Source organism: Pipistrellus kuhlii, unplaced genomic scaffold (assembly GCF_014108245.1).
Source record: "Pipistrellus kuhlii isolate mPipKuh1 unplaced genomic scaffold, mPipKuh1.p scaffold_m20_p_5, whole genome shotgun sequence".
Classification (NCBI taxonomy): Eukaryota; Metazoa; Chordata; class Mammalia; order Chiroptera; family Vespertilionidae; genus Pipistrellus; species Pipistrellus kuhlii.
The window spans coordinates 80664095-80681841 of record NW_023425551.1 but is presented as its reverse complement, the minus strand read 5'-3'; the positions used below and the strand labels follow the sequence as shown (position 1 = coordinate 80681841).

At 50.4% G+C, this 17747-nt stretch overlaps 1 protein-coding gene across 9 annotated transcripts in view; it reads left to right on the top strand.

The window, feature by feature from the left end:
• Window positions 1-17747, top strand: part of ANKS1A (ankyrin repeat and sterile alpha motif domain containing 1A) — a 174669-nt gene that overhangs the window by 75260 nt on the left and 81662 nt on the right. For all 9 annotated transcript variants that reach the window (XR_006739975.1, XM_036415306.2, XM_036415309.2 and 6 more), the window contains 7 exons: window positions 636-932; window positions 1735-1810; window positions 2089-2190; window positions 2301-2402; window positions 4167-4363; window positions 7590-7682; window positions 14788-14911. Coding sequence is in view for 8 of the 9 variants with exons in the window: in XM_036415306.2 (XP_036271199.1) it covers window positions 636-932; window positions 1735-1810; window positions 2089-2190; window positions 2301-2402; window positions 4167-4363; window positions 7590-7682; window positions 14788-14911 (991 nt within the window). In the remaining variant the exon portion in view is untranslated. The remainder of the gene's footprint in view (window positions 1-635; window positions 933-1734; window positions 1811-2088; window positions 2191-2300; window positions 2403-4166; window positions 4364-7589; window positions 7683-14787; window positions 14912-17747) is intronic.

Genomic DNA, 17747 nt, shown 5'->3' with positions numbered 1-17747 from the left:
ATTCTGGTGTCGGATGGAATCTGCCACGTAGACACGCTTCCCCGCTTGCGTTGGCTGGTGCAGACAGCACCGGCCTGCTCCTCTGTGACTGACTCCAGGGCCTCCCTGTCCCGGAGACGGCTGCTGGCTGGTATCGCCATAGTGGTTTTGGTGTTCTGCTCTGTTGCTTTCCTTGTCGGCTGATTTATTTGCATGCAAGAAGCTGAGCACATGACACACTCTTCAAAATGTGTGTGTGAAGCAGTGGATGGTCAACAAATCCAAATTCAGAACCTCAGGGTTGAGTAAATATAAATTGTAAAGCCAGTTGAAGTTTAAAATGAGTCAGTGGCAGTAATATTATTGGCATTCATCTGTGCCAGGGTTTCTCCCACAGCCCACTGCAATCCGGTCACTCTGGGCCGGGAGCCCCTCCTCCAGCACAGAGGGGGCCCCTCCCCGCCTGCAGTAGCTGGGAAAGGGGGGGCTGTGGGAGCAGTCGGCCTTGCTCCCTGGGGAGTATCTCTGGGTTCTGACTGGCTTCTCTTAGTCCCCACGTATTGCTGCTATTTTCTCATTTAAACTTCAGTGGTTTTATGGGTGATTGTCCCAGTTGCAGTCCCCTCTCTGATGTGATCTGCTTATTAAATCCTTAGAACAATGACAACGAGACGGCCCTGCACTGCGCAGCGCAGTACGGCCACACGGAGGTGGTCAAGGTCCTCCTGGAGGAGCTCACAGACCCCACGATGCGCAACAACAAGTTTGAGACGCCCCTGGACCTGGCTGCGCTCTACGGGCGGCTGGAGGTGGTGAAGATGCTCCTCAACGCGCACCCCAACCTCCTGAGCTGCAACACGAAGAAGCACACCCCCCTGCACCTGGCGGCCAGGAATGGCCACCGGGCCGTGGTGCAGGTGCTCTTGGACGCCGGCATGGACAGCAACTACCAGGTAGCGGCCCGCGGGCCTCTGGCTCCGGGGCTTACCCATTCCCAAAGGCACAGTGCCGTGCTGCTGGGCTGTCTCTGAGCACGTTCGCACCATGTGTCAGACGCTTCCATTTGTTGGCTCGTTGTCCTGGGAGGCTTTAGAGGCCAATAACTCCCCGAGTGAGGCTGTTCCTTTCTGTTTCTTTCCAGGGGTAATATGTAGTCATCATGCCCTGAAAAGAAGTGATTGTGGATGACTCTCGAGATTAGAACCGTTTCATTATCTTCCTCCACCCGAGTCTCACTGCACGCCAGCCCTCCAGGCCCCTCGGCTGGGCTCTGCCGACAGGAGATAGTGTTTCCCTTGTTGACTCACCGGCTCTGTCCAGGAATGACTGTCCCTCAGCTGGCGAGGCTGCCTTGGGGGCCTGTGTTGTGTTATATTAAAGCTTTAAGTAGGCTTTCAATCAGGCTTCGCACTGATCAGACCTCACTTGAAAGAGTGTTTTCCCCTGGCGTTTTCCTTATGACGCCGTCCACCCAGGAAGGTGGCGTTTTGAGGAGTCTTACCCAGAGGCGGCTCCACCGTTAGCCGGGTGTGGCCCGCTGGTGGCACAGCGACCCCTGAGGGCCAGGTTGCACAGTGGTTTTGGAATCCAGACAAGAAAAACAGGAAAGATAATGACAGAGGACTTGGCGTCATGTTTTTTATTTTCCTGTCCCTTCTTGTCTCTGTCTCTGTCCCGTTTGTCGTGTGTGGCCACGCCAAACCGGGCGGCCGCTGTTCTGACGACACCCGCTCTGCGCTCTCGTTTGCTTTCCAGACGGAGAAGGGCAGTGCTTTGCATGAGGCCGCTTTGTTTGGCAAGACCGATGTGGTGCACATCCTGCTGGCCGCAGGTGAGGTCGGCAGCGCATGGTCCGCACGCATGCAGGGCCGGGCTGCTTTCCCCGGCCTCCCCGAGGGGCCTTTTGCTGGCTGCACTTGAACCCATTGTATGTGTGTCTCCACTGGTTGATTGCAAGTGTGCAGGTTGTTCATGGATAGCTGATTAAATGGTTTTGGATGAGAAACGTAGGGTGTGCGGCTGGGAGCGGTAGGTGTCCTGGAATTGGACCCTCTTGGAGGCTGACTTGCAAATGCTCACTCCACTGGTCCACCTGGTGTGCCTTTCTAGGAATTGACGTCAACATAAAAGATAACCGAGGACTGACCGCCCTGGACACTGTCCGGGAACTGCCTTCTCAGAAGAGCCAGCAGATAGCAGCGCTCATTGAAGGTATCCGTCCACCTCCTGCTGGGGACACAAGGACACGCTGCACGCTGGCCAGACCATGGCATTTGTATTTGGTGCAGCTTTTTTTGTTTGTTTTTTATCTTTCCATGTAGACCACATGACTGGAAAAAGAAGTGTGAAAGAGGTAGAGAAAACTCCCACACCCCAGCTACCTCTCATCGCCAACATGGACTCCATATCCCAAAAGTCTCAGGGTAAGGCGGCTCTTCTGTGGAGGGGTGCCCATTGAGGAGTTGAACATTCTTCAGCAGAATGGAAAATCTTAAGTAATAATTTCAGGAGTGAGGAGGACTTGGTGTGCATTCACTGTGTGAAGCTGTACGGACACAGCTCGGCCCTTTGGCAGCAGACCCTTCTTGCCTACTTTATTTCGTTCTCTGCGTTCACAGCTGGCTCCGTGAGAGCTGAGATGCATAGTAGGCAGGACACTCCCAGGATGAATTCAGATCTAGTGTCGAGCATAGTTGGCTCTTGAGCGTAGTCAGTGTGTACTGTGCAGCATGCAGTTGGTAGCTGTGTGCACGCAGATTTGGGTAATACGTCGTCTGCGTGCTCTATTACTGCCAGGATCCCCCTTCTCGGTGTATTGGGCCACCTTTGGGGCCCTTGGCGTGATGCATGAGAAACACAAAACACGGAGCGACACTGGCACAGACACAAATGGCAGTAGAGAGGCTGGAGGAGCAGAACAGCCAGGCAGCACAGGAGGGGCTTCAGGAGAGAGACGCGGCTGATGGTGCTCAGTCTTGCTTCACTGCCGAGGCCGTGCCCTCTTCCCTGTCACACTTTTTTACTTTTTAAATTTTAATATATTTTTATTGATTTCAAGAGAGGAAAGGAGAGGGAGAGAGAGAGAGAAACATCAATGCTGAGAGAGAATCATTGATTGGCTGCCTCCTGCGCACCCCACACTGGGGACCATGACTGAAACCTGGGCTTATGCTCTGTTCAGGAATTGAACCCTGACCTCCTGGTTCATAGGTCAAGTCTCAACCACTGAGCCCTGCCAGTCGTGTCACATTTTTTTCTGACCTCATAATCTACTAGTAATGGGGTTAGGAGTTCCCTCAGCTCTTAGCATTCAGTGGTTTTACACTTACAATTTTGTTTTCCTTCCTTCCTTCCTTCCTTCCTTCCTTCCTTCCTTCCTTCCTTCCTTCCTTCCTTCCTTCCTTCCTTCCTTCCTTCCTTCCTTCCTTTTTCCTTACCTGAGGATATTTTTCCATTAATTTTTTTTTAGAGAAAATGGGAGAGGAAAAGAAAGAGAAATATTGATGTGAAAGAAACACATCGATTGGTTGCCACCTATATGAACCCCGACCAGGGGCTGGGCCTGGGCTGGGGAGGAACCTGTAACTATGGTATGAGCCTTTCTTTGACCAAATTGAACCCGGGACCCTTTGGTCTGCAGGCCAATGCTCTATCCACTGAGCCAAACTGGCTAGGGCTACACCTACCATTTTGACTTTACAAGCACCCCAAAGATCCCTGGTCTGTAAGGGGGGTCACGGCGGTCCCCAGGCTCTGAGTTATCCCCAAGGGAAGCTCACAGTGGCCCGGCGCCGCCAGCTCAGACAGAGTCGCCTCCTCCTGGAGCACATGGAGCTTCTCAGTAAGGATTTCAGAGCTTACTTCCTTTCTTTCTTACACTTCGCTGTATTTTCTGGTTCAGGTTTATGTTACTCTGGTGTCGAGATGTCTGGGAATTTGTGAGAATTGTGAGAGATACCCCTCAGTGATACCAAGTGTTGTCCATATTGAATTAGAGGGAACTCTGCCCGCGTCTCGGGTGTGGAGAGCAGTGAGGCCTGTTTGTTCCACTCTTGGAGCAGCCCCGCCCCATGACCTGGCTCTGGATCAGCGTCCGTCATCTGGCTCCGAACGGGCTTTGGGCTGTCACAGAGCTTGGAACTGAGACTGCTCTTGGTTGACTCTCTCCCTCTGACCCTCCTCTGCAGGTGACGTGGAGAAAGCAGTGACTGAACTGATCATCGATTTTGACACAAGCGCTGAAGAGGAAGGCCCCTACGAGGCGCTGTACAACGCCGTCTCCTGCCACTCGCTGGACAGCACGGCCAGTGGCCGGTCGTCTGACCGGGACTCTGTGAACAAGGAGGCCGAGGCCGCGGGAGTGAAGGCTGCTGGAGTGAGGCCTGTACGTGGCTGGGGCCTCAGCAGCCTGGGCTCAGTTATCCCCTGGGCTCGCTGAGGTGTTGGGGGGCAGAGAGATTTGTACCCTTGTGCCAGCTCGCACGGAGGCCTCCTGGACTCTCTGCGGCTCCATCTCGCTCAGTGTGCTTAAACCCTAGGCCTCGTGGAGGTAGAATTTTGGTTTTTCCAATTTCAGTACAACCCGTTTGCATCTTTTTACTACTTTTTGGCCTTAGAGCAGCTTAAAGCATTTCATGCATATTTAGTCTTGATGCTGCCCTGTGTTTGGGATCCTTGCCATGTAGCCTGTTTTCTCCTTGGAGAGCAGTTCCAGCAGAAGAGCTCGCTGTCCACTGAGTTCACGCCCACCTTCACTTGCTCTCAGAGACGCCCCCTGTGGATTTCTGTGTCAGAGGGCTGAAGCCATGTTCGGCCAGACAGCATGTGTAGAGTGCGAGGCATTTCTGCTTTCCCGTTTCACCGCTCTAGCCATTGAGGGCGGCCCTGACTTTCCCTCAGGCCTGCCTTCCTGTCTCACTGCATCTTTGTCTGGTGCTCGCCTCTGCTCTGGCCTCAGACATTGTTCTCTAGCCGCCTTACCCCATCTTCTTCCTGGGGTGTTACTGTGAGCCTGAGCCAGACTAGTGGTCCCACTGACCTTCCTGCATCGCTGGCACAGTAATCTGGAGTTTTGAGCCTTGGGCGTTGACTAAACTGGCCATTCCGCTAACAGGATCCCGGTATAATCCCACCTTGGGGCACATGGCTATGGGTGTAGTTTCTTCCTAGGGATGTTAGGTGTTGCAGAGGCTGGCTTTCCTTTTGGTCTGCATCTGCTGGTGACCACTTGGGTGGCCTTTGGCTGCTAGGTGCTGCTGCTAGGGGATGCTTCTAGATGCTGCTGCTAGGTGATGCTGCTAGGGGATGCTTCTAGGTGATGCTGGTAGGGGATGTTGTAGGTGATGCTGCTAGGTCGTACTACTGGTTGCTGCTGGTAGGTGATACTGTAGGTTGTGCTAGGTGATGCTGCTAGGTGATAATGTAGGTGGTGCTGCTGGTTGCTGCTGCTAGGTGATACTGTAGGTTGTGCTAGGTGATAATGTAGGTGGTGCTGCTAGGGGATGCTGCTAGGTGATATTGTAGGTGGTGCTGTTCGGGGATGCTGCTAGGTGATGCTGCTAGGGAATGTTATAGGTGGTGCTGCTAGGGATGCTGTTAGGGAGTGCTGCTAGGTGGTGCTGCTAGGGGATGTTGCTAGGGAATGCTGCTAGGTGATATTGTAGGTGGAGCTGGTATTGCTTGGTGTTCTTTTGAGTTAGGTTCCTTGCCCTGTCCTGGAACAGACCCTGCATTTCCATTTGAAGCTTGGGAAGGCCAGCCAGTCTTGTAGCCCACCAGCGAGGGTGTGGTCCAGGACTGTGGTAAATGTATGAGTGGCGGAGGCAGCACAGGAGCATAGCGGCTCTGTGGACAGAACTGGGCTTTTCCACCTCTTTCACTGTTAGGACCAAAGAATTAAGCAGATCCACCTGTGGAGGAAGGTTTGCGTTCAGTGGTACTTACAGGTGATGCCCATTAGAGGGAGCTGGAGGCTTTGCAAGAAGGAAGCTTTAGATAGCCAAGTTCCTGTGGGGCTTGCCTGATTGAGTCTCTTTGTTCCATCTTCCTCTAGAAACCCAGCCGCCTAGGGTCCTTCTAAGTAGAAACGGATGCATGTGGGGTGCTGTGCTCTGCCGTTTTCATTGGAGTATGTTGTGGATGTGCTCCCTCCCTGGCTCTTGGTAATTAACTGTGGCCACCAGATTGTTATGTGCCGTGTGAGCACCAGGGATGGCGTGTATAAGTCAGCTCTGTACTTCCAGGCCCGGGGCCAGCGCTTTGACGTTAGAAAAAGGATCATGCTTCCCTTTCCTGCCCGTGTCCCTGGTGCTCACCTCTTTCTTGGTCAGGAAGCACAGCCTTGGGGGCCTTTGTTGTGTTTCTTTGTGTTTTTCCTCGGCTGTTTGTGTTCCGAGGTTGGGTGATGGTGTGGGTGACGGGCCTGCTGCTTTTCCTGTCCGTGCCTTCCAAGGTGGCACCTCTGGAGCAAAGAGGGTGGGGGATGGGGCAGTGGAAACCTCATCTGAACTGCTTGGTTTGGCTGGAATGTGTGAACCTGTGTTGGATTTGTTGCCACCGGCTGCAGCTTGTCCCAGGACTGTGGGAGGGCTGAGTTGAGGAGGGGTCGTACCGATGGTGAAGCAGTTTCAGTGGAGAGGTCATGGGTGCCAGATGCCAGTCATCTCTGGCGGCTCCTAAAATGGGAGAACCCTCTTTCCTCCAAGTCTCTCCGAGGCCCACAGGCTCAGCCTCCCCTCCGCCCTGACTTTAAATGCTCCTGTTGTGGTAGCACAGGGAGCTCGCCTGCAAGCCAACGCCCGTTCCGGCTCCCACTGCCTTCCCCATGGAACTGAGCAGCAAGCTTAGGAATAGGAAGGATGCTGAAAGTTCTGCGGGGACAACGGCAGGCTGTGATCCTGCTGGTCCCTGTCCTGCCAGCGTCTTGCTCCAGGGCAGGGCTGGCACGCCAGGCCACAGACAGCTGCCTCCGATGGTGAATAAAGTTTAATGGGACGCTGTACCACAGCGGCAGAGCTGACTGCAAAGCCTAAAATATTTACTCTATGGCCCTTTAAGAAAAGGTTTGCCAACCCCGCTCTAGGGCAGCGAACTGAGAAAGATCATTTTTTAAAAATGAGCTGAGATGAGAGAGGGTTTTCACATGCTAATGACACGTAACACGATGGTGTCGGAGCGTGAGCAGGAATGGACACTTGTCCATGGTCCCTGTCCTCATTGCTTCCTAGTGACTGGCTGTCAGAGCTCCTTGACAGGTGAGTTCTGGGACTTGCTGTCTCCTCTCACTGGAGGCCAGCGTGGGTTTTCTTGAGTTTCACGCCTCAGGCTCATGACGGACGTGTTCCGACGGGCAGGTCTGTGTTTTTAGTGCTGATCTCTCTCCCTGTGGTCAGGATAGGAGAGAGGTGTTTATAATCTCCGGTATAAACACCAAAAAGCAAAGAGTGTGAGAACTGAAGTGTGTTGGTGTGCATATTCTAGACCTTGACTTTGGTCTCGCAGGGAAGTGCCTGATCAAAGTCATTTTTATTTCCAAGGGCTAAGCTAAGAGTAAACCAAAAAGTTAGATATTAAAAAAAGAGATAGTGAAAGACTTCTTTCCTTGTCCGCAGAGGGAACGGCCACCGCCTCCAGCAAAGCCCCCGCCGGACGAGGAGGAGGAAGACCCCGTGGACAAGAAGCATTTCCCCCCACCAGCTTCTGAGGTACAGGTTAGACGTGTTCCCATCACTCAAGTATGCCTTGTTGGAAAGGGCATCCGTGTGTGCTTAACGACTGTGCTTTCTCATTTCTTGTCACCTCTTCAGATTAGTAAACTTGAATCATGTATATCAGTAATGTGGAACAAGCCCTTTCAAACTCACTCAGTACTAAGCAAAGAATTATAATGCCGTCCCCTAGCAGCCAGCCAGCCGCTGCTCTGGCCAGCCCCGAGCAAGCAGAGCTGAGCAGAGCAGCACATTATCTCCTGGCTCTGGTGGGCTAACCAGTCACGCTTTAGGCTTTTGCACGTGTGTTGTCTTTTGACATGAAATCTAGAGTACCCCTGCTCCCTGCTCCCTGGACTGTGTTACATGAGTAGGCTTTGATGGTTTGTCCCAAGCAGCTTACTTCTGTTTTTGCATTTCCCCCCTTCATTTCACGTGAAGAGTCTGCACCAGGACCATTGTGGAGAAGGTGGCAGAATGTGACGAAGATTCCGTTAGGAGAGAAATTGGCAAGGGGTGGGGGTTGGGGGGTGGGGGGACATTCAAAGAAGGTGATTTAAAAATAATAGCCAGTTTTAAAAATACATATTTTTATTGATGTCAGAGAGGATGGGAGAAAGAGAGGAGAGAGAAATAAAAGCATCAGTGATGATGAGAAAGAATCATTGATCAGCTGCCTCCTGCACGCCCCACACTGGGGATTGAGCCCACAACCTGGGCATGAGCCCTGATCGGTAATCGAACCATGACCTCCTGGTTCATAGGTTGACTCTCAACCACTGAGCCACGCTGGTTGGGCAAGAATAGGTACTTGGGAGGGAAAAGTTTTCATGGGGTAAACATTTCAATCTCCTCACTTATCATATTTTCCTTTATCTTTCACCCTCAAAGTGTTCCTTTAACTCTTCCTACCATTTATTTATTTATTTTTTAAAAAAATATATTTTATTGATTTTTTACGGAGAGGAAGGGAGAGAGAGAGCTAGAAACATCGATGAGAGAAAAACATCGACCAGCCGCCTCCTGCACACCCCCAACCGGGGATGTGCCCGCAACCAATGTACATGCCCTTGACTGGAATCGAACCTGGGACCCTCAGTCCGCAGACCAACGCTCTACCACTGAGCCAAACCGGCTTCGGCTCTTCCTACCATTTAGAGAGTGTTTATTGAGTATTTATTTAAAATTATTACATAATATCAGGAGTTTATTTTGTAGCTCAAAGCCCTGGTTTACTTTATTTTAAATTTTAGCTAATTAAGCTAGTCAAACAAGTCATATTCTTTTATTCCTAGAAGTAGGAGTTAATTTTTTTCACAGTATTACCATGGACCATCCAGAAAAATGGGTTCTTTTGTTTAATATGACCGTATAGAACCAGAAGAATGGCTTTATTTTATCAAAATGTATAAAATGCAAGGAAGCCCTTTTAAGAATGTGAGTCAGTGTTGGAGATAGGAGATGATTGCTATGCTACATACAAATTCTGTCTTCATTTCTTTCTATCCCTTAATTACAGAATGCTAATTACCATGTCTCACCCAAAGGGGTCTCTAGCCTCTGGGGTGGTCACTCCCGGGAGCAGACCTGAGTACGTGCAGCGAGTCCTGTGTGCTTTTATGTAGAGGTTTGCCTCATTTCTCCCTCTCTACTGGAGACGCCTGGTGATCTGGAGCACATTGGGCTGGGCGTGGGGCTCTGTAACAAGGACTTGAATTAAAATTCCTAAGGCGCAACAATAAGTAAGGCGAGGCTCTTAAAGTGTCGCATAATCAGAACATTCTATTCTCCTGACTTTCTAGAGCAGACACTTGGGCGCTAACACAGTGCCGAGAGGTGGGGGAAAACCACGCTGCGCTCCTGGGTTGGAGACTCCAGCGATAAGTCTCCCAGGACTTGCTCGGGGTAGCCTGGGATGCTGGGTCAGTTGGGCCACCAGAGTCCGTCTCGGAAGGCTGTGATGGCTGGCCTGGCTTGCCCAATGATGGGCAAGTGTGTGAATATAGAGGCGATGCCTCTGGGTCACTGGCCTTTTAGTGACCAAGGCAGGTCCTGTTGACTGTAACCAGAAGGGATAATCTTCTCCAAAAGTGGACTTTTTGTTTTTGTTTTACTCCAGTCTTCACCATTTTTATTTACTTATTTATTATTATTTTTTTTTTTTCTATCCTCACTTGATATTTTTTCCATTGATTTTTAGAGAAAGTGGCAGAGAGACCAGCTGGTGTGGCTCAGTGGTTGAGCGTTTACCTATGAACAAGGAGGTCACAGTTCAGTTCCTGGTCAAGGCACATGCCCGGTTGTGGGCTCGATCCTCAATGGAGCATGCAGGAGGCAGCCTATCGGTGATTCTCATCATTGATGTTTCTAGCTCTCTCTCCCTCTCCCTTCCTCTCTGAAATAAATAAAAATATACTAGAGATAGTGGAAGAGAAAGAGACAGAGAGAAATGTTGATGTGAGAGTAGTACATCGATTAGTTGCCTCCTGGATGTGCCCCAATCAGGGCCCAGGCCGGGGAGGAGTCCATAACCGAGGTACATGCCCTTGACTGGAACCGAACCCGGGACCCTTCAGTCTGCGGGCTGACACATTATCCACTGAGCCAAACCAGCCAGGGCTGTTTTTATACTCAAACTTTTACTTCCCTAAACTTCACCTCCTAGGAGGCAGTGCCTTCATCCAAGTTTAGACTTCTGTATTTGGCCAGCAGTCTTTCCCAATGTTTGTGTCCTGGCTTGTCATTGAGAATGATGCAGACCCACAGGTTGAGAACCACTGTCAGGGGTCACCTAAGACCATCGGAAAACACAGATATTTACATTACGATCCATAACAGTAGCAAAATTACAGTTATGAAGTAGCAATGAAAATAATTTTATGGTTGAGGGTCACCACAACATGAGGAGCTGTATTAGAGGGTTATGGCATCAGGAAGTTTGAGAACCACTGCTTTAAGGGATGCTGAGCATACCTGGCTCCGGGAGAGCTCGTCGGAGCACTGGTCCTTTAAGCACATGCCCCTGTGTGCACACACTGCATAGACGTGTCTGCCCACCAGGTGGGCTGCCAGCTGCACGGGGCTGACCGTGCACGTCTCTGGGCTCAGCTGTGCTGAACGTCACGGAAGTGGCAGCTGCTATGGTGTCTCTTCCCAGAAAGCTGTCCGCGCCCAGCTGGCTGTCCTGTTGGCCAGTTGGGTGGTGGCAGCATTTCTCTGCAGCGGGATGCTGCTTTCTATAGAGCAGAGAACAGTGCGGTTGTGCGGTTTTTGGCTTAGGGTTACTGCCAGCCCTGGAAGAAGGGGGGAAGATTAAGTAGTAATTTAGTAAAGAGCAGAATCCTTCCAGGTGGAAATCAGTGACTGCCGTACTCGCTGGGACACAGGGCTTCCTGAGTGGATGCTGGGAAGCAGTTGATTGCTTTCCTGTGAGATGTTAGGCCCGGAGCTGGCAGGGGCCAGGACAAAGAAGAAATCTCACCCTGCCAGTTGTCTGGTGTGAGTGGGGGCTCTCAGACATCTGAGGGGGTGCCTTCCAAACTGGAGGGAGACACCAGACTTCCCGGGAAAAGTGGGGCCAACTTGGACCAGAGTCAGAGGGTGGGTTATATGGGAGCTCTCTGTGGAACCCGGGAAGTCCCTCGGCCTCTCTGGGAACTGGATTTCGGCATCTGCAGGATGAAAGAGCCGGGCCAGGTGCTCTCTGGCTATGACGACTGGGGTGGGACCTTCTCAGGGGCAGGGGGGGGTGGGGGGGGTGCATGAGAGCTCCTGCCCTGCAGGACACTCAGAGTCAGCGTCCAGCCTCTGCTGCCCTGCGGGGTGAGAACCCGGGTGTACACCTCAGGACGCAGGTTCCTATGTGCGCAGCCTGTGATATTAAGTTGACATTGAATGAACTACTTAATGGCCCCTCTTTACTCCCTTAATTTTGTCCCTGGGAAGAGGCAGAGAAACACATAACAGGCCAATGGCTCCTTGTAATGAAACAGCTCTGGCTCCTGCTGTGCCTCCCACAGCCTTGGACAGGAGCTCTCCAAGTGGCGGCCTGGTTACCACCCTGGGCCGGCTCGCATTTCTCTGATCCTTGCCATCTCCTTAGGCGGAACCAGTGAGCTGTGCCTCCGGGAAGCAGAGATGAGTCACATACCAAGTCGGTTGGTGAGCTGTGCCGCATGGCAGTGAAGAGGGTTCTGTGTGGTCAGAGAACCCCATTCGTGAGGAACCACTGTTTGTACAGTGGACGGGGAGCCCTCCTCTCCCCTCGTTCACAGTGTGCGCTTGTCCTGGAGAGGCTGCTCAACAGGGGACTGTGCTTTGGTTTGCTCTCCTAAGAGCTGGTACACGATCAATCATTTGTAATTTGCCTGTGAAACTGTTGGATTCTTAGGACAGATGAGCCAGAATTATGCTCTGAACCCAGAAGTCTCCTTCTTTCCCTTGGGCGGCCATAGCACTAATCCTGTTGTTTCTGGCTCTACTCGAGCTTTGCTGCTCTGGCCCCGTGGCGGTGGCCCCCGACCCTCGGCTGAGGGAGCCAGTCAGCAGTGCAGGAAAGCTCTGGTCCAGTTCCTGCATTAGACTTATGGCTGCCTGGACCAGGGCTTTCTGAGCTGCCTTTTCTCCACTGAACCACTACTGCCTTGCCACTCGACTATTTCCAGAACAAAGATGGCTGGAATTAATTTAAAATATCTTCTATGTATATAAAAGACTAATATGCAAAGTGTCCCCTTGGGAGTTCGACCAGGAGACTGGGTGTTCGATCCTTTGCTATGATGTGTGCTGACCACCAGGGGGCGGCGTGGAACGAAGGAAGGCCCCTGCTGGTAGCTATCAAAGGCCCCCATTGGCCAGGAATAGGGACCTTACCTGTGCACAAATTTTGTGCACCAGGCCTCTAGTCTATACTAATAATAGCCTAGGTGGTTGTCACCCCCTCATGCATCATGCCCTAATGTCGTTACAAGATGGCTGTCACAAAATGGCCACGTGCACAGCGGAGACGGGACTCGGTGGAAGAGGTGGGTCATGGCAGGGGAGAGCAGTTGGGGGCAATCAGGCTGGCAGGGGAGCAGTTAGGCATCAATTAGGCCAGTAGGGGAGCCATTAGGGGGTGATCAGGCTGGCAGGCAGAAGCAGTAAGAGGCAATCAGGCAGGCAAGCAGGCGAGCGGTTAGGAGTCAGCAGTCCCGGATTGTGAGAGGAATGTCTGACTGCCGGTTTAGGCCCAATCCCACAGGGCCTAAACCAGCAGTCGAGCATCTCCTGAGGGGTCCCAGATTGGAGAAGGTGCAGGCCAGGCTGAAGGGCACCCCCACCACACATGCGGGAATTTCATGCACTGGACCACTAGTGTTCTCATAAATGCGGTGGAAGCTGGCTTTGAGGACCCGAGCAGAAAGGCTGTAGAAATAGAGGACTCACAGAGCACTTCGTCCCTGTGAATGTCAGACCCGCTGGAGAAGGTGGGAGGGACTCCAGCCTCAGGCAGTCCCTGTGCCTTTTAGCGGAGATCTGGAGAAAGAAGGCCTTTGGAGTACGCTAGGAAGTAGCCATGAAAAGAGATCATGCAGATCACAGTGGAAATGGGGAGGGCCATCTTGGATTTATTAGGTCTAGTAATAATTAATGTCGTTTTCTAATACCTTTTTTAAATCGAATTTACTTAAACAATACAACAAAATTTAATCAACAATATAGTTGCCGTTGTTTTCTACTACTTGTGCCCAACGCTCAGGAAGCATTTTAATCCCTCTGTTGTAAAATTCTTGTGATTTTGATGCCAAAAATTCGGTCAGTGTATTTTTGAGGCATTCTTCATTATTAAATTTTTTTCCAAGAAGAAAGTTTTGCAAAGAACGAAACAAATGGTAATCGGAAGGGGCAATATCAGGAGAATATGCAGGTTGAGGGAGAACTTCCCATTCCAACTGGCGCAGTTTTTCAGCAGTGATTCTTGCAGTATGCGGTCGTGCGTTATCGTGGTGAAGAATTACGCCCTTCCGATTAATCAGCGCGGGTTCTTTTTCTCTTAAAGCTTGGGCTAACCTTTCCAATAGGGCACTATACACTGCACTTGTAATGGTTTGGGTAGATGGTAAAAGTTCATAATGAAGAATTCCTTTAAAATTCCACCAAACACACAACATCACTTTTTTCGCATGCAAGTCATGTTTTGGCGTGGGCTGCGGAGCCTCATTTTTGTCCAACCATTGAGGCCGCCTTTTCACATTAACATACAGCACCCATTCTTCATCTCCGGTAATAATTTGCTCTAAAAACGGCAAACGGTTTTGAGAGAGGAGCGAACTGCAAATTGTGACTCTTTGATTATGGTTGTTGTCGGTCAACTCATGAGGAACCCATTTTGCAAACTTTTGGACTTTGCCAAGTGCACGCAATTGATTGGAAATTGTTTTTTTGTGAACAATTTAAAGTTGTCGCAAGCTCTTGTTGGGTAATTTGAGGATTTTGCACCAAAAGAGCTTGAAGAGCTTCTTGATCAAAATTGGACACACGGCCTCGACCACTCTTGTCATCTAACGAAAAATTTCCCTCGCGAAATTTCTCAAACCAACGCTGGCATTTTCTGGCGCTAACTGCATCTTGACCAAGAGCACTACAGATGTTTTTTGCAGCCTCACTTGCTTTTCTTCCTAATTGGAACTCGTAAAGCATGCAGTGCCGAATATGCTCTTCATCCGCCATCTTCTTAGCCCTAGTTTTGCAACAAAAACCAAACCAAACACAAACTTTTTCAAGCAAAACTTGTTAATTGCACTTCACACGTTCTGTAGATACCACGTGTTTGAAGGTTATGTCAATACAAGTCAACGCCAAGCAAGATTTTAAACGAATGTTGAAAACAACATTAATTATTACTAGACCCGATATTTATGGTTTTTTGAAAGATAAAATGTGGTAAGGAGGGGCCTTTGCCATGTGAAGTCCCGGTGCATATCCACAAGAGCAGTGACCCATGGGACGCTTGACTCCTTGACCTCTTCCCCTCCTCTCCTCTCAGTAACCTCAGATTTGTCCAGCATAACCTGCTGGGCTGTAGCCACGGCATGAAAAGTCTGGGTGTTTTCTCTCTTAGGTCTTGGCCATGCGAGCCCGGGTTCAGGAGAGCACAGCCAGGGAGGAGGAGGAGGAGCATCCCTATGAGCTGCTGTTAACGGCGGAAACAAAGAAGCTGCCAGCAGTGGACGGAAAAACAAAAGGTACCCCCCCTCCCAGCAGAAACCGCGCTAAAGGGATTTGTACAGCTTGTGCCGGCGGAAGGCGGTGATGCTGTTCCCTGCAGCCTGGGTGGGGGGTGCTCCTTCCCTTGTCAGTGCAGGGGAGGAGTCTGCTTGTGGCTCTCTGCACAGGAAGCAGGGGAACATTAGGTGGGGCCAGGTGGGGCCAGGCGTGGCCCGGACAGACCGCCCCCTTGTGGCAGGAATAGATTTGGGGGCTCAAGTCATAAACCCTCAAGTTAATGCTGTGGAAAAACAAGTCCAACAAGTCCGTCCCTTTGGGTTCAGGCTGATGGCACAGACACGGGTTTGAGTCCTGACCTCAGAGTGAGGCACTCCGAGGGGGCCGTGATTGGCTGCCACCAGGTAACTGGAGTGCTCTGTCGCCTTGGCCTACTTTCATTGCTGCTGTAAATCCAGCTTCCTCTGTGAGGGAGTGAGGGCTGCGGGCCGGGATCCAGCCAGGCCTGCGAACACGGTCACGGTGACAGAGGTGAGTGCGCCCTGCCAGGCAGCCCGTGACCGCCTCCAGGAGGAGCAGGAAGGGCAGGGCACTTCCCTGCAGCACAGGCAGCAGGGAGCTCTGGTCTCCCCTGCTCTCTGCCGCTTGCAGGGAGAGGCCCGCCACGGGGTAGCATTGGTGTCTCCTTCCAATCCCAGGACAGCCCCTGGTTCAGGTAAGAAGGGGGGATTCTTTAGAAGTTCCCTTTGCTAGGCTTGTCAGGAAGTGGGGGAGGCAGAGAGAACATGTGCCTATGTGGGTGACATTGTGGATCTTCATTTTAAAGATCCTGGTTAGCCGTAGTCGATTTGGCTCAGTGGATAGAGCCCTGGCCTAGGGACTGAAGGTTCCTGGGTTCAGTTCCCGTCGAGGGCCCATGCCCTGGTTGCAGGCTCGATCCCCAGTAGTGGGGGCGTGCAGTAGGCAGCCAATCAATGATTTTCTCTCATCATTGATGTTTCTCTCTCTCCCTCTCCTTTTCTCTCTGAATTCAATAAAAATATATTAAAACATAAAGATCCTGTTTAAAAGGTTTCTCTTTGGCTTGCAGAAACTCTGTGGGGGTTTTTAATTTTGCTTTGTTTTTTGGTTTCCATTGGAGCTTTTTTTTAAAAAAAAAAAAAGATTATCGTTTAGACATAGTAAAATTCATCCTTTTCTGGGTAGTTCTGTAAGTTTTGACAGATAAACTCTTGGACCTGCTACCATAATCAGGATATAGAACAGTTTCATCACAGCAAAAACATGTGTGTGCCTTCATAGTCACGCCTGGGACTTCCCTGGTGCCTGGCAGTCCCCACTCTGATGTCCTCATCATTTTGCCTTTTCTAGAATGTCACAAAATGGAATCTGTATGTATCCTTTGAGTCTGGCCTTTCCAGTTAGCAGGATTCATAGCTATTCATCCATGTTGTTGCATATATCCATCCGTATTTGTGCTTTTCATTGCTGAGGAGTAGACCTTTGTACCACAGTTTACCCATTTTCTAGTTGAAGGACATTTGCTTCAGTTACAGTTTGGGAAAATAACAAAGAAAGCTATTATGAATATTTACGTACAGATTTCTGTGTTAACCTAGGTTTTATTTCTCTTGGATAACACAGCTCTTTCTCTCTTCTGAAGGATTGGTCTAGAACTCTGACAAGGTAGTGGGCTCAGCCTTTGGAAGGAAGAAAAAGGAAAAGTCTGTGAACTTTAAAGAGGGGGCCAGTCTGCTTGGCTGCAGGTGCCCTGGGTGGGGATTTGCTTTCCCCAGAAGGACAGGCCTCGGATTAAGAAGGGAACTCGCCGCCAAAGAGAACTGCAGCCTTGCATCTAGTCCTGTGCGTGGGCTGCTTCCAGCCCTGCTGTGGTGCGGGGCTGCCGTTGGGAGTGGGTGGCCCGGGGAGCAGGGTTAACTGAGCTGCAGCAGCGTGTGCCTGCCTCCAGGCTCGCTGCTGGGGTCCAGCACTGAATATGAAAACAGACTCTGGGTTTCTCAGTAGCCTGGGAGGAATGCCCACCAGGGATGGGCACAGTGAGGCAAATCATTTTCCGCCAATGTCAGGACCTTACACAGCTTTTATGAATTAAAATACCAATTTTCAAAAGGTCACGTTAATGAGACTACCAGAGCTTTCAGACTTCTAAGAAACTACAGCATGAGGGGTGGGATGTGAGATTTTTAAAAAATTACATTTGTATTAGCACACTGGGGAAAATTTGAAAAAATACAGAAGTGAATACAAATAAAACATTCAGATTCTCCTTGCCTCTCTGCTGGTCACAGTTGCCAGAGGCGGCCACAGTGGGAAAGTGTGGTGTGTACTCTGGGCCATTGGCTATTTTTATACAAAAGCAACTGTGTGAGATTGTTTTATGTGTTTCCGACCTAAAATGGGGTCATATTTTACAAACTTGTGTGTTTGCTTTTTTTTTTACCTTGTTTATAGATTATGAGTACAATTTTGTCTTAACAATCTACCTTATTTTTTAATGGTTAAATACCCCATGACTCATTTTCCCATTCACCATGATGGATGTTTCAGTTGCCTCCAGGATTTCTCTGTGATAAATTATACTGCTGTAGACATTCCATATACATATTCTTACATGCTTATAAGAATGTTTCTTGCTCTGACCAGTTTGGCTCAGTGGATAGAGCGTTGGCCTGTGGACTCAGGGGTCCAAGGTTCGATTCCAGTCCAGGGCATTATTCTTGGTTGCTGGCACATTCCTAGTGGGGGATGTGCAGGGGACAGCTGATCGATTGTTTTTCTCTCATCATCAATGTTTCTGACTCTATCCCTCTCCCTTTCTCTCTGTAAAAAATCAAT